This window comes from Phodopus roborovskii, unplaced genomic scaffold (genome assembly GCF_943737965.1).
Source record: "Phodopus roborovskii unplaced genomic scaffold, PHOROB, whole genome shotgun sequence".
Lineage (NCBI taxonomy): Eukaryota > Metazoa > Chordata > Mammalia > Rodentia > Cricetidae > Phodopus > Phodopus roborovskii.
In genome coordinates this window covers 594,075-615,179 of record NW_026126651.1, presented here as the reverse complement: position 1 = coordinate 615,179, position 21,105 = coordinate 594,075, and the positions used below count along the sequence as shown (strand labels likewise).

Here is a 21,105-nt window from a genome sequence, read left to right as displayed (position 1 = left end):
GAGGCCAAACTTCCTGTGGGAGGCTGCACAGCCAGGAGGAGAGGCTGGACTTGGGTCAAGGCTAGTTGGGTTGCTTAGTTCTTCAGAAAGCTTTAGGCCTCTGCTCAGCTCTGAACCTCTGAGACTGAGTATAGTGCTCACAGGGCTGGTGGGAGGCATGGTCTGAATGTACTGAGCATGCTCTGTGTATCACATACAGCTCTTAAACGCTATGTCAGAAAACTGAAAAACATAATGTTTTGTTGGACATGGTGGTACATGTCTTTAACTCAGCACTTGAGAGACAGAGGCAGGCGAATCTTACTGAGTTCAAAGTCATCCTGGTCTACATAGGGAGTTTTGGGGCAGCCAGGACAATAGAGAGACTCTATCTTAAAAATAAATAAATGAATGATAATAATAATGTTTTAATTTATTCTCTGATAATATATTTTGATCATATCTCTTCCTGTCCCCTCACTCCTTCCAAACCTTTCCCAACTTGCCTACCCGCTCATCTCCATGTTCTTTCTCTGTCATAAAATAAGGTGAAAGCAGGGAGTCCACTTTTGTGTTGGCCGACTATGTTTGACCATGGGACCTGCCCTGGGATATGGCCAGTGTTGCACCATTGAAGAAAACTGATTTCCCTCTCCAAGCAGTTATCAGTTTCCCATAGCTTCTTGGCTAGGGGTGAGACTTTGTGTCCATTTCCTGTTGCCCATGCTGGGGTTTTGTCCGGCTGGTGCTTGGGCAGGAATTTGTGCATGCTGTTACAGTCTCCTGGGAGTTCATGTATGCATCAAGCTTGTATCTGGAAAATGATGTTTCCTTGGAGTCACCCACCACTTCTGACTCTCACAGTCTTTGCATCCCCCCTTCTGACTAGATTCCTGAGCATTTAGAGGAGGGGTATGATATACGTATCCCATTTAGATAAACAGAATACATTTACACATTAGAAGACAATTCAGCTGCTTAGAAACATGAAAAAATGAATGGACCTAGAAACGGTCATCCTGAGTGATGTAACCCAGAAAGACAAACATTGCATGCTTTCTGTCATATGTGGGTGCTAGCTTTTAAGCTATAGCTGTGTGCTTTTCACTTGACCCATGGGGAGCTGTCACTCCATCCAACACTTGAGGAATCTGAGACAAGAGGACTTCCTATTCGAAGTTCAAAATTCACAGCCTGCCTGTGCTACAGTGAGCTCAAGGCCAGGGTGGACATCTTAGTGAGACACTCAAAGAGGACTGGGGTATGACAGGTGACATAGTGCTGGTCTAGCACGCTCTTCTTCAAAGGCTATGTGTATAGCTCAGTGGCAGAGCTCCTACCTAGAATCTTCCAGAGAAGGGCAAGAGTATGGCTCAGAGGTAGAGCCCGTGTCTAGAATCCCCTATTGAGGAGCTGGGGGTGTGGCTCAGTGATAGAGCTTCTGCCTAGAATATTCCAGTGAGGGGTGGGGCATGGCTATTCCTAGCAAGCATATGACTCTGAGTTTAATCCCCAGAACTAAATCCAAATAAACACACGGAGCTGGCCTAGTAGCACACACCTGAAATTCCAGCACTTAGAAGGCAGAGGACAAGCCTGGGCTACATAACAAGTTTCAGATCGGCCTAGAAAAATACCATGGCACCATCTCACCACCAATAATATAAATATAAACAAATGAGGTAAGAGAAAAAGAGAAGGGAAAGTAGGGTCTCTATTCCATCAGAGCTAATAAGTTCTGTGATAGCTCTAACCAGAGGACTTAGAGGACATTCCCAGACCACTTTCTGTCCTCAGACTAGTTGCAATGCACTTTGCTGTGTGGTTAAAAAAAAAAAAAAAGCCGTTGGAACACAGCTGCTATTGCTGTGTCCTCTGGAGCAGCCCCTTGGGGAGGAGTCACGGCTGTTGGCCCACAGCCTTCTGAGGCCCTCTGAGACTGTTAGCTTGGGTCAAGAGGCCCAGCCTGCCAAGCATTTCACTGCATCACTCTAACCTTAGCATTAGAGGAGACTGAAGCTGGAGGAGCTTGAGTCTGAAGCAAGCCTGGATTATATAGGAAGACCCTGACTCCACAAAGGGGGCTGGCTGGGAACGGAGGGAAGAATCAGAGGTTAAGACCACTGGCTGCTTTTTCAGAGGACCAGAGTTCAATTCCCAGTACCCACATGGTGGCTCACAGCCATCTGTGCTTCCAATTCCAGGGACTTCTATGTTCTTTTCTAGCCTGTGTAACTGCATGCATGTAAGCGGCACACAGACGTACACATACAATTTAAAAATAAGTAGTGAAACTTTTTTTGAGACAGGGTTTCTCTGTAGCCCTGGCTATACTGGCACTCACTCTGTAGACCAGGCTGGCCTCAAACTCAGAGATCCACCTGGCCTTGCCTCCTGAGTGCTGGGATTAAAGGTGTGGGCCACCAGGCCCAGTAACAGCTCTGTTTTTTTTTTTTTTTTTAAAAAAAAAAAAAAAAAAAAAAAACAGGACTTGGCACAGGCAGGTGTTGCTCTCACTTGGCCAGAGAAGCCTTTCTGCAGTGAGCAGAGATTAACATCGACTCATAACTGCTCAAAGTGCTGAGACTAAGAGACTTTTTCCTCAACGTAATATTTGTATTGATTATCTGGGAATTTCACACAATGTACCCTGATCACACTCACTTCCCAGTCTTCCCAGGTTCACCCTCAACCTGTGCCGCCCCCCCCCCAAAAAAAGAAAGAAAAAAGGAAAAAGAAAAAATACACCAAGTCCAATTTGTGTTACCATATACTCACTGGAGCATGGCTAGACTCCCAGTGGCCAGTCCCTGACAGGAAACTTCCCCATCCCACCCGACCAGAAGCAATCAGCAATGAAGAGCTACATTCCAGCATCCCTATCACAATTTTAAGGGCTCTCTCCAAAGGCTTCCTGCCTAAACTATTTCTTTGCGGGGGGGGGGGGTGTTGTCACAGAAGCCTTTAATGTCTCTCATTCTCAACTGTGAATCTGCAGTCATTAATGCCATTGCAAAAGGAACTTTTGATCTTTGCAGTCAGCAGTAGCATGGACTCCCACATGGTTTCCGGTGACAGCACAGACTACAGACATCAACATGGCCCTTGGCAACAGCACAGACCTGTTGTGGAATATTGCTTTAACTGGCCAAATATGTGTTAAGTTTGTTTATGCTGCGTTCGTTTAATTATGAAAAGATGTGTTGTTGTTTCACCTTGTCTGATGGGTTTAACAAATAGCTGGATGGCTAATAGCCGGACAAGAGAGGGGCAGGTTGGGCTGGCAGACAGAGAGAATAAGTAGAAGAAATCCAGGCTCCAGAGAGGAGAAAGCGGAGGAGGAAGAGTGACATCCCCAGGGCCATAAGCCCGGCAGCCACCGGCCAGTCATACATAGAAGCAACAGAAAAGTAAGATAGACAAAAAGAAGGCAAACCGTAGATGAAGAGAAACAGGTTAAGTTAAAGAAAAAAAAAAAAAAAAGCTAGCTAGAAATAAGCATAAGCTACGGCCGAGCATTCATAACTAATAACAAGTTTCTGTGTCATGAGTTGGGGGCTGGTTGGTGGCCCAAAAGAAAGTATGGTGCACAGGCCTTGTACATCAAGATGGCCTTCAGTGGTAACACAGATCATGGACATCGACATGGTCTCCAGCAGGAGCACAGACCATGGGCATCCACAGAGCCTCTAGCAGCAACAGGGAACACAGACCTCAACATGGTCCCCGGTGACAGTACTGACTGAAACAGGAAAAATTAATAAAAGTCTAAAAACTTAGACTTCAAAAAGATGAGTTTCAAGCTCCTCTGAGCTCTGAAAGGCAGCCAGACAGATAAGGCTAAACAAAGGACTGGGCACTGTGACTAGAGGCCTGAGACCAGATAACACACCCCAGCCCTGTCAACATCTGTCCTCAACAAGACCAGATAGCCATCAACTCATGGTTGTAAAACTCCCTGGCCCAGGAGATAATTAACAAACTTATTTCCCCTACAATATCCTGCTCAATTGTATCCTGCTTAAACATACAGTTGTTTTATCCTATGTAACCATGGAAGCTTTGTAATCTCAAGACTTTCAATCTTGTGGACTTTCCCTTTAAAAATCCCTCTTAGCTGTAAGCCTTATTCCGCTAGCTCCTTAGCAGGTAGAATCCTTGCTGCACCTTGCTAATAAAGGAAACCTTTGTTTTTGCATTCGAGGAGTCTCTCCTTGGTGGTAGTCTTTCTGGGGGTTCCATAACATTGACCACAGACTTCAATTCAGCCACCAGCATGGACCACAGACACCAACAGGGTCTCAGGCAGCAGCACAGGCCACGGACATCAAATGGCATCCAGCAGGAACATGAACCCTAGATATCAACATGGCCTCTGGTGGCAACACAGACCACAGACACCAACATAGCCTCCAGCGGCATATGGATCTTGAAGGTCTTTCAAGAAGGTCCAATCCAGAAAATGAACTGTTCTCCATCTCCAAAATCCTACCCTTGCTCAGAGGTGGTATGATTGTCTGGCTGGGCAGCAAGTTTGGGACCAGAGCCTGCTGCACACCATCATGTACATCCTGTTTGGCAATGACATGCTCCCTGACCAGCAGCCACCCTCTCACACCTTCCTGTCTTCAGCTCCATCCCTTTGTGGATAGCACACATCCTATCCAGCCAGCCATCTTTCCCACCTCAGCTTTATGTGCTAACACTGACTGCAGTGACTCATTGGTCTGGCTTAAGTTTTCTAATTTCCGAAGGACCATAAATCCTGGACTACCACTGAGAAGTGTCTCTCTGTTGTTGCCCAGAGTCAGGGTGATCTTGAGGCTCCACAGGGCATCAGGGGACAGGATCCTTAAGAGCTTCAGGCCAGCACACACCTCCCTGCCTTTGGTGCTGGCTGCCCCAGCAGGCTGAGCAGCACGGGCTGCAGCAGATGTGGCTCCGTGCTGCAGATCAGCCCACTGGCTAAGGACAGGCCCCGTTCAGTAGTAAAGGTCCTTTATCCCCTGCAGCCATCCCCACCTCCCCCGCTTCACTGCCATGTCTAGTTTTACCATTCTCCACCAAGCGCATAGCTGTGCTCCTCCATCTTCCCTTCCAATAAAAAGTGAGGCCACTTTTTAAAAGCATCTTCCCATAAGACCAGCCTGGTTCTAGTTCTTTTTGGAGACACTGTGGGCTCTGTAGACTACTCCTCTCCCCTCAGGGTCTCTCGGTGGCTGCCACCATCTTGAGGAAATTAAGTGACTCTGAGTGCTCAGCCCTAAATTGGACATGGGTACCATTCCCTCTGCCACCTGAACACAGCAGAAGAGGCAGAAAGAATCTAACAGCTGGAGGAGGGAGGAAGTGCTGTGAAATTTGTAGCTATGGTTATCTGCACAAAAATTGGCCAACAAGAACAGTCCAAATTACAGCAGACAGGACTGATTTAAATTAGTGGGTTACAAAAACATTTAAAAATAAAAGGATGTGAAGATAGGATGGGGACATGTTGGAGGGACACGGTCTCACTGTGTAGCTTTGGCTGTTCTGGAACTTGGTATATAGACCAGGCTGGCCTTGAACTCACAGAGAAATATTTACCTGCCTCCACCTCTGCCTCTGTCTCCGACTCCCCAAGTCTGGGATTAAATGCCTGCATCATCATGCCTAGCAAGGCACATCGTATGCATCTATGAAACCTTCAAAACAAATCAAAGGTATCCTAGGCTTGGGGAAAAGGCATGGGCTAAGTGGTTACTTCCTGCTCTTGCTGAGGACCTAAGTTCTCTCTCTGCCAGCACCTGTCAGGTGGTTCATGGCCACCTGTCACTCTAACTCCAGTGGCTCTGCTGCCTCTGGCTTCCAGAGGCACCTTTAATCATACACACATACCCTCCTGCCACATGCACACACATACACATAAATACGGTAAAATAATAAATGTCCTCTTTAAAAAGAAAAGGCTTTGGGGAGGGTTCCAGCAGCTTAGCGATTACCTTGGAGAGGGCTGCTACAGCACATGGCAAACTACAGATGCTCAGATGAGCAATCTAAGCCTTGAAGCATTGGGGTGACTGGTCACCCCACAAAAAGCTATGTGTAGTCATAGCCATTGTTACCTTAATCCCACCTGGTGAGCTGGAACCCTGACTCAAAGACCATCTGCCTCAGGATCCTGGAGCTAGAGACCAGCCAGAGGTGGGGTCTGAACTCTAGGCCTAGATACAGAACCCATTGTCTTAACTATGACACCATGCTGTCCCCATGTGCTCTGGCATGCCAGGGACAGCCTGGTAAGGGTGAGTATGAGGATCTAGACTCTCTGTATTTGACTGTGGGGTCCTGACCTCTTCATCTCACCTGAGCATTTTGGTTTTCGTTTCTGTACTATGAGGCCCACAGTGATCCCCAACTTGTGCCATTCCCCCTGGGACTCCAGTCAACAGCCACCATGCTTGACTCAGTTTGATTCTTCTGCCAGTGGAGTGGAACACAAGGTCTCTTGCATGCTAGGCAAGTGCCCTGCCATTGAAATACAGCCCTGGCCCACAAGCTTTTAATGTCTTCCTGGCCTATGTGTCCCAAAGCAGACAACACACTCTTACCTCAGTAGCGACATGTCTGATCAGACGTCAGACTGCCCAAACCCACTGCAGCTATGAGCCTGTGTCTCCCTGAAATCCCCCAGCACTCATCTGGACTCCAGCTTCAAGTAGGTTCTCTGACCCTACCAGCTGGGCTAGGCATCTCACATAAGACCCCAAAGGTGAGTGTGCCTCCCCACCCAGCCCTCATGGTTCAACCTGAACCATTCCTTTACAGTGACGTCAGTGGCAGGGATGTGACTTGAAAGCTTGCTCCTCAGCCTCACCCTGCACAGGGCTGGTCACATGGGAGATTTATGTAGATGTCTGCCAAGTGAATCAAACAATGCCATCCACAGAATGAGGAAGCAGAGGCAGTATCTCGGAAAGGCACGGTTTTATTGCAGCGGATAAGGGAGGGTCTCAGATCCGCCCCACCTCCTTCAGCTTAGCTACCAGGTCCTCTGTGGTCTCCACCTTGACGCCTGCTAAGCGCTGAGGGGGCTCCTCCACACTGATCACAGAGACCTTGGAGGTCAGGTCCACACCCAGGTCTCCAGGCTTGATCACTTCAATCTTCTTCTTCTTGGCTTTCTGTACACAGGAATTAGTGGCTCACAGGGCTACCCTACCTCCTTCTGGTGAATGGTGTAGAGTCATATCTCTTGCCAGACCCCCCCCCCCAAGACCTCCCTGCTGGCCAGGGCTGGGCTTCCTCAAAGCTACATGGATGTAGTCTATTCCACAGGCTGGGATGCTCACCTACGGCAGGAGATCTCCCTTAGTGACCCATCCTCAGCTTCTCACAGAGCAGAGACAGAATAGATGCTGCCCTTTTGGCTACGGTAACTCCAGACTGCAGCTGAGATGGCCTACTGATGCCTCCATATTGGCTGACTTGACCCACTGAACCCTTCTATAAGCCAGGGTGACACACTCCACCTTCCATTTTGGCCACGATGACTCAACAAACACACCATCTTGGTCAAGCTGACTGAAAAGAACTTATCTTGTTTGCTATGAGGATCTGGGATCAACTTATTAACTTTCTTTCAACCAAGAGACCTTAGCTCCCACCAACGTGGCCTATGCAATGACTTCCAACTGGCAGAGATGGCCACGAGCCTTCCCTCATGAGCCACGGTGAGTGGATTTGTCCAGGATCATCTAGTGAACTCCTTCTGGCTAGGACAACAGGAAGAAACCTCTCTGGGATCTGCAGAGATGTTGCACCAGCTGTGTCTCTGACAGGCTCTCCTGTTGCTACACTCCCCATCACTTTACCACTGGCAGACACAAGCCTGGGAATGGCTAGCCAAGACGGCCAGGTGGCCCTCTCCTTTGGACGTGATATGCCGTATGCCATCCAATCACTGGGGAAAACCAGCCCTTCCTACAACAGGCCCCAGTGGCTTGCCACTGGCCACTCACCATGATGTTGGGCAGTGTGGCATAGCGAGGTTCATTGAGCCTCAGGTCAGCAGTCACCACTGATGGCAGCTTCAGGCGCAGGGTCTCCAGACCCCCATCAATTTCCCGTTCCACTTTTATCTTGTCCCCCTCCAGTGTCACCTGAGAGGCAAATGTGCCCTGGAGGGGACAGAATCAGAGAAAAGTGAATTCAAAACAGGCACTGAGCATATGCTCAGAGAAGTGAAACGCAAGGAAATGACAGCAAAAGACAGAAGTCCCTGTGAGACGTAAAGTCAGGAGGGACCCACAGCAAGCACATCGGTCACATCTTCATTCAAATGTGGCGATGGGGCTGGACGGGTGGCTCAGTGGCTAAAAGCACTTGCTGCTGCTCTTGCAGAAATCCCGGGTTTGCTTCCAGCATCCCTGACTGCTGGCTTACAATTGCCTGTAACTACAGCTCCACTGTAGGTATCTGTACATATGTGCACACCCCTCCCTCAACTCCCTACCAACACACACACACACACACACACACACACACACACACACACACACATACACACACACACACACAGTGCCCACAGTGGCCAGAAGAGGGTGCTGGATGCCCTTGGAACTGGATTCACAGGCAGTAACCTGCCCGATGTGACTTGGATACTGGGAACCGTGTTCTTAACTGACCCGTTTCTCCAGCCCTCCATACAACCTACAGAACCTGAACCAGGTTTTCAGTTCCACTGTTGAATCAGGAACTTCGAGGTTGGGGATGAATTATAGTTTTCCTTGTTGTTAAGTACATTTTGGACTCATCAAGATAGGATAGATACGGAGAATTTTCTCTGAATTTGTCAATTGTTGAGCTACACATTGTTGATGTACTTATTGCCTGTACATATTGTGCATAGTTATTGTACTTATTGTATGTAGTTTTTCTTAAATTAGTTGTAACTTTTTTTTTTTTTTTTTTTTTTACTTTTAGACAAAAAAAGGGGGAATGTGGTGATCTCTTGTTTATACTCTAACAAATTAAGCTTGCCTGAAGATTAGAGGGCGGAGATAGCCACTAGCTAACCATAGAGGTCTGGAGGTCTGTACAGACAGACAGGAAGTGAGACTGTAGCTCAGTTGGTAACAGTGCTTGCCTGGTGCGCACAAAGCTTTATGTTCCCTCCCAGTACCACACAAATTAGATGCATACCTGTCATCACAGAACTCAAGAGGAGGAGGAAGAGAATTAGAAGCTCACAGGGATCGAACTCAGGTGGTCAGACTTAACAGCAAGTGCCTTTACCTGCTGAATCATCTCACCATGTCCTAGTTAGTTTAAATTTAACCCTGACATTTGAGGTGCATTATCATGACTCTGCAATGGGTCAACCTGTATCCAAATGTGTCAGGCCGCAAATCTGGAATGTTTTTGCACATGTGTGGGCTTGCACATGTGTGGGCGTACAGATGCATGTGGAGTCCAGGGGACAACAGTTGGTATCTCCTTCAGTCATGCTCCCTTTTATTAATTTTATTAATCTTAAATTTACATTTATTTGTGTGTGTGTGTGTGTATGTGTACAACTTGGAGAAGTTGGTGTGTGTGTGTGTGTGTGTATAACTTGGAGAAGTTGGTGTGTGTGTGTGTGTGTATAACTTGGAGAAGTTGGTGTGTGTGTGTGTGTGTGTGTGTGTGTGTACAACTTGGGGAAGTTGGTTTTGACTCACCATGTGGGTCCAGGGAAGCAAACAGGTCAGCACCCTTATCCACTGACCCATCTTGTCAGCCCTCGACCTTATTTTTTGAGACAAGGCCTCTCATCACAAATCATACACTTAAGGGGCTCACAGCTTACTGTAGGTCCCTTGTTTCTCAGTAAAGCTGCTACAAAAACCCGGATAATCTAGTCTAGTAACTGGTAAACTTGTCTCTTCAGAACAGTGCTTCATCCAGTGTGGACAAGAAAGGGCCCTCTGAGCAGAGACCTGAAGCAGAGCATGAGGGAGTCAGGAAGTGAGTGGGGGAAACAGCGTCACAGGAGGTGAAGGCAGCAGGTGCAAAGGTCCCAGGGAAGGGCTGAGCTTGGAGGATGAGGTCAGGCGCTCCTTACCCCAGCCTCACCTGCGGCCAGTCCAGAAGTCCAGCTGTCATCTGACCCGTCTGGTTACAGTCATCATCGATGGCCTAGAAGGGAGAAGCGGGGAGGAGTCTGTGATGATGGTTGGGCTTGTGCCAGCCCATTTAGACTTCTTATCACTGACAGTGCCCAGCAGGCAAGACAGGGAACACTTAGGCTTTGCAAACTGTTCAAGCAGGCCACATAGCACCCTAGCTACAGGAGATATGCAAATGAACACGTGTGGGTGTACCAATAAAACTTTATTGGCAAAGCAGATGTTGCTTGAAGCCATAGACTGCTGATTCCTGTTCTAGAATGACTTCCTCCCTGGGACCAAGGCAATAAGCAGTCCCTTGTGCAGGGATGTGAAGCCACCTGGCATCCCTTTTGACCTCTGTGCAGTTGTTCATTCACCTAACTCCCAAGGCAGCCAGGATCTGTGCTAACACAGCAGAAACAGAAGGAACGAGAGCAGAGCCAGTGAGGGTATCCTATCTACCCTCCCCTCCTTATTTCACTGATTGGTTCAGGAATGGGCACAGTACTCAAGCTGGAACACAAGCCCTGGTGTTCCTGGAGCTGCTAAATGCCAGGCTGCCGACACCTCGTCCTGGAGGTACCCAACCCCACCAGGCCCTGTCTCTGTGGTTTGTTCTCTGATTCAGCACTCAGTCTCAGTTTATGCAATATTGCTGTGACTCCCTGGCTTTTGCTAATGTTTTCCATTACCTGACTTTCACAGTGCTGGCAGGATTCCCATAACCTGCACCCATACCGTCTCCCCAAGGCTGGCCCTGGAGATTCCGCCCCCCCCCCAGGTCCCCAGCTGTCTCCTCTGGTTCCTGTATGTCTCATTGATCTCCCACCTTCTCAGTACCATCCATAATCCCTCATCTCTCTCCTCCCCTCTGCCTATGGCTCTTCCCACATCCCCCTTCTTCAGCCCTCCTCTTGAGACACCATGAAGCATATCTTTTTTTTTTTTAAAAAAAAAGATTTATTTATTTTATTTATGAGGCTTTATTTGCATGTGTATGACTTTATGCCAGAAGAGGGCATCAGATCCCACTACAGATGGCTGTGAGCCATCATGTGGTTCCTGGGAATTGAACTCTGCTCTCAACTGCCGAGTCATCTCTCCAGCCTGGAAGCTTTTCTTTGTTACAAGGGTGGAGGTAGCTCCCACCAAAAGGGCAGTGTCCCTGGGTCTCCAAAGGGGACAAGACTGCCTCAGTGAGCCCAGTGTGGTCCACCTCCATTCATCCTGGCCCCAAAGGAGATCCTGTCCCTTTCCTGCTCACAGACCAGCTGCGGCTCCCTAGTGCCCTACAACAGACACTGTCAAGTCTGTGTCAAAGCCAGGCAAGTCTCCTGAATTCCTACCCACATCTCCGTGATGTCTCGGCTCTTCACATACCCACGTGTCTGACTCTTCCACTCAGCATGTTCTTTGGTTGTTCACACTCTTGACCCAAACACAGGCACAGTTACCAAGCCAGACTCGGTATGTTCTTAACCTGTTACTGCCCCTACACTGCCCCTGGCTTGGGCCAGGCCTCTGCCTCACCCATGTGAGCCCGATCCACAGCTCACTGAAATGCAAACGTCTTTCTGACACAGTGGCCTGTGGCTGGCTCATGCTCTGTCAGTGGAGAGGGCAGGGCCCTGTGCTGAGTGTCCTGGGCCTGCTGTAGTGTGGTCTCACACCCGCCCTCAGCAGGGCGAGGGTAGGCAAGGGGAGGATTGACATACCAACCTGCTTGCCCAGGAACAAAAGATCCACCTTCTCCTTCTCAGCCAGCTTGGCGAGGACCCGGGCCACCTGCAAGGGGCCTAAGCTTTCTGCCTGCGCGGCTGGCACCTCCACGTGGATGCCTCTGTCTGCACCCATGGCCAGAGCAGTGCGGATGGTCTCCTAAAGAGGGCAGAGCAGTTAACTAGATACCTTCATCCTGCTCGCAAATACCCAAGACCCAGCCTCCTCCCTCAGACCCAGGGTCCAGGCCCAGCCTCCTCCCTCAGACCCAGGGTCCAGGCCCAGCCTCCTCCCTCACACCCAGACTCCTCCCTCAGACCCAAGGTCCAGGCCCAGCCTCCTCCCTCAGACCCAGCCTCCTCCCTCAGACCCAGGGTCCAGGCCCAGCCTCCTCCCTCAGGCTCAGGGTCCAGGCCTAGCCCTCCTCCCTCAGACCCAGGGTCCAGGCCCAGCCTTCTCCTTCAGACTCAATGGTTCAAGTAGCTTCCTCCCTCAGATCCATGTGTTCACACAGCCTCTTCCCTCAGACTCAGGAGTCGAGGTCCCAGCCTCTTCACTCCTACTCAGGGCCCCTAAGCACCTGGCACTGTGAGGGGCCACAGCTGACAGCGATGACCTCCTTCACTAGCTTCTTCTCTTTCAGCCGCACAGCCTCCTCTACTGCAATCTCACAGAATGGGTTCATGGAGTGCTTCACGCCATCGGTGACCACTCCAGACTTGTCAGGCTTCACCCGGATCTGTGCGGCAGACAGGGAAGGCACGGCATCAGGGAAGGACTTAGGGCGAGGGCCTTAGTGCTGACCCTTGCACAGCTAGATGGTGCCAGCAGAGGTCCACAAAGGGCCAAGACCTTCTTGTCTAGGGTCACCGGTTCTAGGTCGTTCAGAACTCACAGGCGATGCCAGGCCACCCTCTCATCTCTCATTTGGATTTTACTAAGCAGCAGGGCCATGTGACATGGTTGTCTGGCCTCTCTCTACTCTTGGCATACCCATATGCATGTCTGTGTGCGTGCATACACACACGTGTATTTACGGGAGAAAGTTTTGTATGCTTCAGCCCCAGTGAACACCCACCAGGAAATCCCAACACTGGAGTGGGTGGCTGAGGTAAGAGGTTCAGGAGCTGGAGGGCAGGCTGAGTAGTGAGAGCAAACAAAAGCCAAATTCTTTCATTGACCTGAACTCAGGATGTGGGCAGAGCCCTCCCTTTGGAGGCCCAGGGGATCGGTGTACTAAATCTGTGTAATTTTTGAGGACTTGCTGCTCTTCCACCACATCTTCCTGTAACTCCGACTCCAGGGGATCTGACACCCTCTTTCGGACCATGTACATACTGTGCTCACATATGCACATACAAACACACACACATGTAAAATTAAAAATGAAAATGTAAATGTTATTGTTGTATGTTAGTGTGAGCCTTTGCGTGTGTCACGGGATGCACCAGTAGATCAAAGGACAACTTCCCTTCCTTCACTAGTGCCAGGATTACAGGTGTGTGTCATCAGTTGCACCCGGTACCGCCACCCACCACTGTACTTCTAGCCTCAGAGACCAGCTCTCATCACCCGCCATGCCCATAGCAGGAAGCAGGCTTTGAGCTGCAGCGCCTGGTTGAAGGTGTCACAGTCTGGCAGCACCTGTTAGGGAAGAGCTCCATGGGATAGCGGCCCTTAGGCTAAGATCAGAAAGAGGACTGAGGTTACTCAGCTGAAGTGTGAGGAACAGTTTCCAGGGAAGTTTGCAGCAGTTGTTAGGACCACGATGTCTAAAGGAGCCGGAAGAGGAAGTAGAGTCAAGGGAAGCCAATGTGGTCAGGGCAGAGCGGGCTGGCTTCATGGTAGAGGCCACCAGCACTGACTTTAGTGATAGGCATCAACGGCCTTCCAAAGGCATGCAAGGCAGGGGGGCTTTGGCTCTGAGCCACACTCCCAGTCCCTCACTGGGGGATTCTAGGCAGCATTCTCCACTGAGTCACACCCCCACCACTCACTGGGAGATTTTAGTGGGGATTCTACCACTGAGCCATGCCCCCAGATCCTCACTGGGGATCCTAGCAGAAGCTCTGCCTCTGAGGCACGACCCTAGCTCTCATTGGTAGATTTTAGACAGGCCTTCCATCAGTTAGCTACATTGCAGTATCTCTTTGTATGTTGAGACAGGCCTTGAACTTGCTCTGTGGCCCCGGCTAGCCCCAGAGTTGTGATCCTCATTAGTGCTGGGTTACTGGTCCTGGCTTTGATTAGTCCTATACATCACCATAGAAACAAATACTGGTCAACCAAGCAGGGAACATTGCCCCACAAGGTCACAGATAAGGCCCCAGAGTACCTCCCCATGCATTTAGACAAACCAGCAAGGAGAAAAACCAAAAACCAAAAAACCAAAAGACCTTTGCCTTAAAAGATAAAATTCAAGATAGGGCTGGCGATATAGCCTAGTTTGCAGAGTGCTTTCTTGGCATGCAAGAAGGCCTGGGCTCCACCCCAGCATCAGGTAAATCAAGCATGGTGATATGGGCCTGTAATCCCAGAATTTGGGACAGAAGAATCTAAGAATCTGAAGTGCAAGGTCAACTTTGGCTACATAAAATTTGAGACCAACTTGGGCTACATGAGATACTATCTTAAAAAGAAAGAAAGGAAGAAAGAGCAATATACGACTTTCCTCTTTAAAGGCAGGGAGGAAACTCCCTCCCCAGGAAAAGCTTGTGCTGATTAAATTGGGGAAGGCCCAGGGCTGACCTCACTGTGGCTTCCCCAGGACAAAGTGACCAAGGAAATCTGCCAGCTCACCTATCTACCTGCTCAGTGAACCACCTTTTAAGGTGCCTGACACGGCTCCAGTCTCTTCCAGTCTCTTGGAGGGACTGGCCTCACATGGCTACAGTAGTGTTTTATTTTCTTTTTTGGCAGAACTGAGGGTTCAGCCCAACATGCCAGCAAACCCCCATGACTGAGTGGCATCTCCAGACCTCTCTTACGTGTATTTTAGCTACAGATTCAGATGATTCAGCATTCTAAGCTTTGCCCCATGCAGACAGCCCTACCCCCAATGGGTCTAATTCACTTTAGCAGCCTGGATTCTTGTGATTTGTCCTAACAGCCAGAGAACACCATCACTGTCATCGCCATGTTGGAGCAACTGAGGCACATGAAACCAAGTGCTGATCCAAGATCCCCACGGAGGAAGTGGGAACAGAGGAAGGGGTCTGACTTAAAACTGCCTTGGAAGCAGGAGGCCCTATGGAGCCAGCAATTGTGTCTATTGCTTCTACATCCAAGAGAGGGTTTTGTATTTTGAAGAAAACTGAAAGCAGGCATTGTCTGCAGATTTTGACTGATTGGAAAATCAGGACTGTGCAGAGACTGGAATGTTGCAGGTCCAGAGGCTAACTACCTTATCTTGGGCTACTTCTAGTCTTGTCTAGTCTAGTCTAGTCTTGGCCCTCCCTTGTGTCTGAACTAACTTCTTTGGACTAAAGATACAAACTTTTAGAATCTATTAACTTAACAGACCACCAGTTTCCACTGGTCCAAAGGCTAAGAATGCCATCCTGTAGTATATTAGGCTATAGAAAAGCTTCCCCCATCTCAATGAACCCACCTCTCTGGTATAGCCACTACTATATTTTAAACTTGCCTTGATCCATGATTTTCTTTGTTCTGAAAAACTATGAAAATTTCAGGAAACTGCTTCCACATTGGAAGATGTAATGGGGTAAAATTAATCTGTGTTCCAGGCCATGGTCACTCAAAATGGCTCTAGAATAAACGATCTCTTACTCCCTGTAAAAGACACAACCCAGAGCTTACTGTGTTCTAAGTAAACACTGGGCCACTGAACTATATCACCAGCAATGATCCCCCCCCCTTTTAAGACAGGGTTATCACATTACTCAGAACGCCTTGGATTAGCTGTAGCTTAGGCTGGCCTTGAACTTTTAGTGTTCATGGGGAGGCTTCCTGGGTAGATGGAATTACAGAGCAAAAGGGTTTCTATGAGTATGAGCAGAGTGTAGGGGTGCAAACTTATAACCCCAGTATCTGGGAGATAGAGGCAGGAGAGTCAGGAGTTCAAGACCAGTTTAGGACACATGAAAACAAAACCAACAAAAGACAAACAAATATACAGGAAATAGAGGCCAAGCGAGAGGGCTCAGTAGGTGAAGGTGCCTGCTGCTAAGCCAGACTTTGAACCCCAGGATCTAATAGTGAATGGACAGAAATGGTTCCCTCCAAATGTCCTCTGACCTAGGTCCAGGGGATCATACATGTATGCTTGCTTGTGCATGTGCACACACACACACACACACACACACACACACACACACACACATTTTTAAATGGGAAAGTTTTTAAATGCAGTTTCTGGCAGCCTTTCCTGGGCCCTTGACAAAGTGTACAGACTTCCCTTTGGGTATGTGCCATACCTTTCTTAGCTTGATGGGAAAGGGCACAGAATAAGCAGAGTAGCAAAGCCTGATGGGAGATCACACACTGGTGGCACCAGTGACAGACTGGCTAATGTGGGGTCAGAGCTGCCAACAAGGGAGCTCAGTGATAGCGAACTGAGAACGTCCCTTGGAAGTGGTCCAGGGCCTGAGGTTGGGAGGTGAAAGTGTGGGTAGTGAAGGAAGGTGCAGAGAGCCAGTGTCTCAAGCACTAAAGGGGCAGGGCAGTCACTCCACAGGTAGAGACATGCTTCCTGGGTCACAAGGTTCTATTCTGGGCCTCAATTATCCAGCCTCCCCTGGATAACTCAAAGAGAGTTAACCTTCATGGAAAACATGTCCCTGGTCATAACCAAACACCACAGAGTTGCCAAATTAATACCTTCTTTCTCCATCTCTGCAAGTACTGGTTATATTTTAAGGAAATTGCTAAAGAGACTTCTATCACTCACAGTTCAAACAGTTAACAGCACTCACTGCATACCAGGCACTGTTCCAAGGACTATCTAACCTAACTCCAATAGCCCACATGGGGCACTTGCCAGTAGGATATGCTGAACAGGCTCAGGTAGGAGGATGATGAGTTTCAGGCCAGCCTGGGCCACCCTTTTGGGCCACTGAGGTGGTTCAGTAGATAAGGATGCTTGCTGCCAAAGCTGACAATCTGAATTTGATCTCTGAGACAGACACAGTCGAGGAAGAGAACCTACTCCCTCGAGTTGGCTTCTGGTCTCTACAGTAGTGCTGTGGCATGTACATGGCCACCACCACCCCTAAAACAAATAAATGCAATAAAAATGAACTAAACCCCATAAAGTAGGAACTAACATAAGTGCCAATGTCAAAAGGAGGATAATGAGGCTCTGAGTGGCTAATTTAACTTCCTCAAAGTCACAGAGCCAGGAGTGGGCCCAGACAGCTGGTCTTGGGGTCCCTGGGACTGGAGAGAGGATTCAGTGGTTAAGAACACTGGCTGCACTTGCAGAGGCCTGGGGATCAGTTCTGAGCATGCACTCACATGCTATAATTTCAGTTCTAGGGGATCAGGTGCCCTCTTCTGGCCCCCAAGAGCACTGCATGCAAATACTGCACATTACATATTTACAGGCCAACATTCTTACACATACGACAAAAATAATTTTTAAGGGTCATTTTATCAGTGTGCCAGACCATTCTGATGGCATGCCTGCAGCCTGGGGCTGTTCCCACTGTGAAGATACCTGGCACTCTTTCACCAGCACATTTTAAATTCCAGATTGTCAATCAGAAAGTGACACTGGTTACATGCTAATAGTATGAGGGCGGAGGGCCCCTGAGCACTGCGGTCTTCAACAAGAGATCACAGAGGGCCTCAGAGAAGATGATCTTTGAGCAAACACTATGAGAAACTGGGTGACGCTGGGAACAGAGGTGAGGCAGACCTGGTCCAGCTGTCAAGGAGCTGCCAACCTGGAAATTGGCGTCTGGTGGTGCAGTGGGGTAAACCGAGACCACCATGTACTATGGAAAGGGATTATAGAACAAGATCAGAGGTCCTGCGAGGGAGGAGATTGTTTCAACGTTGATGCAATCAATTGGTCAAGACAGGAAGATGACACTGGGAGATAGAGAAAGAACACGTTCAACGTGAGGGAATCAGTTAACATGAGGTACAGGCTTGAGTAATGGGAGCAGAGATGCTAAGGGAGGGTCCCAGGAGGGACGTGGATGACTGTACCAAACAACAAAGGGCTCCCAAAGCCACCCAACGAAGCGGGCCTTTGTATCGAGAGTGCTGGGGAGACACAGAACCCTGAGGAGGGCAACGCAAGGTCAGTCCTGCATGTAGGAAGTCCCCGAGGCTGGATGAACAAGGGCTGAAGGGGAGAGCCCAAGATACAGGGGTCAGGATGGAGCTTGGGTTTAGGTGAAACAGGGGCTGATGCAGAACCTGGGACCTTGGGCCTGAGGCTGGAAAGGAAACAATGGTGTATCAGGGTTGGGGCTGAGAACTGACAATCCATGGGAGGCTGTGGGTTAGGAGAAAGAATGGTGCCTAAGTCTGGCCCAAGTGAGCAGGTGGCTAGCAGGGTGTGACACCCTGACTTCCTTGGAGAGAGAACCAGCAGACACCGGGTATGAAGTAGGAAGCCCTCATAGTGTGGGAGAGAAGCACCACTGACCCCGAGGAAAGGAGAGTGGCAGAGGCCATGCTGTGTTCACCTCTCAGCTCTCAGCTCTCACTGGAAAAACCAGAAATGCCCACCGACTGATTCAAGGCGTCGAGGATCCTGGGAGTGGTGCTGCAGGCCAAGCATCAAAGCCAGCCTGGGCAATAAGACACCTCAGAATAAAACAGAGATGATGCAGGTATGGTAGTGCACATTTGTAATCCCTGCGCTAAGGCTGTGGAGGCAGGGGATCAGGGTTTCAAGGTCATCCTCGCTACCATAGTGAGCTCCAGGCCAACCTAGGGGCTGGAGAGGTAGCACAGCTAAGAACACTTGCTCCTCTTCTAAAGGATCCAGGTTCAGTTCCCAACACCCCATCAGGCAGCTCACAACCAGCTGTAACTCTGGCTTCAGGGGCTCTGATGCCCTATTCTGGCTTTCAAGGGCACCTACACTTATGTGCGCACATCCACACACATGAACATATTTAAAATAAAATTAGGGACTGGAGAGATAGCTCAGTGGTTAAGAGCAATGACTGGGCTATCCACATGCAGATGTCTGTAAACTCCAGCTCCAGGGTATTCAACATCCTCATACATGCATGCTTCAGGCAAAAACACCAATGCACATAAAACAAAATAAGTAAATCATTTAAAAAATATTAAATAAAAAGGACCCTGTTTCAAATAATAATGATTTAAAAATAAAGCAGAAAAAGGGCTGGGGCTATATATAGCTCAGTGGTACAACACTTGCCTGGCCTAGCATTTGGAATTTGGATTAGATTGCCCATCAAAACACACACACACACACACACACACACACACACACACACACACACACACACACACACAGAGAGAGAGAGAGAGAGAGAGAGAGTAAACAAACAAATAAATGGTAGTTGAGCTGGGTCCCAGGAACCCTTGTGTGCCTCAGTAAAGTTGGAAACTATCTCTGCCATGGGCTGCTAGAAGCATCCTCAAGCCAACCTGTTTTCTCTTTAGCAAACAGGCTGAGAGCTAGACTTGCCTGGACTTCTGACTCCTGCTGCTTTTCCAGCTTGAGGATCCTCCCAAGCTTGGGCATCTGGCAAGCAGTAAGGCCTCCACAGGCCTTGGTTTACTCATCCAGTCTATGGGGTTGAGTGTAGAAGATGTACAAATGGATTATAGTCTCTGTGTAGGACTTGTTTCTGCTGGTGCTTTGTACCTATTTCTGCTGTTAGGGTCCCGGCCACTTCCCATCCGAGTCTCTCCTGTATCTTCCCGATACCATTCCTCAGTGGGGTGTGGGGATGTCAATATTAATGTCAACGTTGTAGCCAGTTTTCACCTATTTCAGAGGTCTCTTGGGTCCATAGTCCCTATGCTGGGAATGCTAGGGAATTTGAAGGACACGGAGGGAGAATTCCCAGTATGATGGACACAGACATGAACTGCCACCAACTTTTTCAGGTCAGATCAGTCAGGCCAATCATTGAGAGGGAACCAGTCTGATTTAGTGCTGCCTATACCAGCTTCTTTCCGGGGAGAAGCCAGGACCTCAGGGGTCCAGCTCTCAAACCTCTCGTGAACAAGGACAGGCCAGGCACACTGCACTGCCTCAGTCAAGCTGGCACCTTTGAACTAGGTTCTCCAGCAAACACAAGTCTCCTCTTTCTAGCAAAAGAGTTTCCTCAAGCCACCTGTGGTTATTTGTGTGAGGCAGTTTCTGAGTCCCATGGAGCCAGATGGCTCCCCACGTGGAACACTTGCAGAGCAGGTAATGCAGTGCAGTCTGGAAAGGGGCGACTGACTCAATCACAGGCCCTACACAGAAGTCTCTATTCTGCTTCTCCCTTGCCAAGTGACTTTGTGCCTCAGTTTCCCCATGTGTTAAATAGGGACTATGACCCTGCAGCCCACAGTTTATCAAGGGACTGGGGAAGAGGGAGGGGGGGTCGTAACCCCACAGGGTTCTGATTTTCGGAAACTCACAGCCCTTGATCTTTGCTCCAGGCATGACTGACTGGGTCAAAGGGCAATAGAATTTGAGAAGGATCTCCCATGCAGGGTATGCTCCTGATCTGGAAGCTCATAGCTGCGCTCTCAAGGTGCTGGGACAGAGTCGGGGTGGGGAAAGTCACCTTCACCGCGAAGTCGATGACCCGCTTGACAGCCACGAGCGCGCGCAGCTCCGCCATCTTCCTGTAGCAGTCACTGGCCAGGTCAGATTGCGACTAAGCCAGACCTCAGGTCACTCCGCTCCGTAGCTGTCTCTGCGCCTGCGTGCCGCACCACCAACCAATCAACTGCCGCATAGCCCAGAGAAAGCCAATGGGAAATGGCATTCAGGGAGAGAGGCGGGATCCAGGGTGGGCCGATGAGTGGAGGGGGCGTGGCGCGGAAGTAGGGGAAAGGGCATTGCTAAGAGTGAAGTTTTCTGGGAGACCCGCCCCTCCTCCTCCGCATTTCTGTTGTCCTCAGTTCTGCGGTTCACATCCAGGTTCCCTCTTTCTCCACCACCCCAAGTCTCCATGTCTGTTTCCACGCGCACCCAGTGCCTTTTTTCCCACGCCCAAGGGCCCCTTGCTTGCTTGTCTCCGCGTTCTTTCTGTAGATTCCCTCCATATCTATGCATCTACGCTTTCCTTCCCTGTGACAACCCCGTGTCCGCTCGTCCCCAGCC

The 21,105-nt window shown here is 49.3% G+C and overlaps 1 protein-coding gene across 1 annotated transcript; it reads right to left on the bottom strand.

Moving 5' to 3' along the window:
- Window positions 1-6,928: 6,928 nt before the first annotated feature.
- On the bottom strand, window positions 6,929-20,682 carry Etfb (electron transfer flavoprotein subunit beta). Its single transcript, XM_051174277.1, has 6 exons — window positions 20,564-20,682; window positions 12,409-12,567; window positions 11,829-11,987; window positions 10,075-10,137; window positions 7,980-8,138; window positions 6,929-7,142 (listed from the first exon to the last, which is right to left on the bottom strand). Exons 1-6 carry the CDS (start codon window positions 20,618-20,620, stop codon window positions 6,972-6,974), a joined length of 768 nt encoding a protein of 255 aa, XP_051030234.1. The 5' UTR covers window positions 20,621-20,682; the 3' UTR covers window positions 6,929-6,971.
- Between the last annotated feature and the right edge of the window lie 423 nt (window positions 20,683-21,105).

Bases quoted from the DNA above. Each gene is read 5' to 3' on its own strand.
- Etfb (XM_051174277.1), bottom strand. From the start codon at position 20,620: ATGGCGGAGCTGCGCGCGCTCGTGGCTGTCAAGCGGGTCATCGACTTC. The intron at 11,988-12,408 runs GTGCTTAGGGGC...TGCCCTCTTTAG, and splicing joins GTGGCCCCTCACAGTGCCAG to GAGACCATCCGCACTGCTCT. The intron at 8,139-10,074 runs GTGAGGCTGGGG...TGTCCCCTCCAG, and splicing joins GACTTCTGGACTGGCCGCAG to GGCACATTTGCCTCTCAGGT.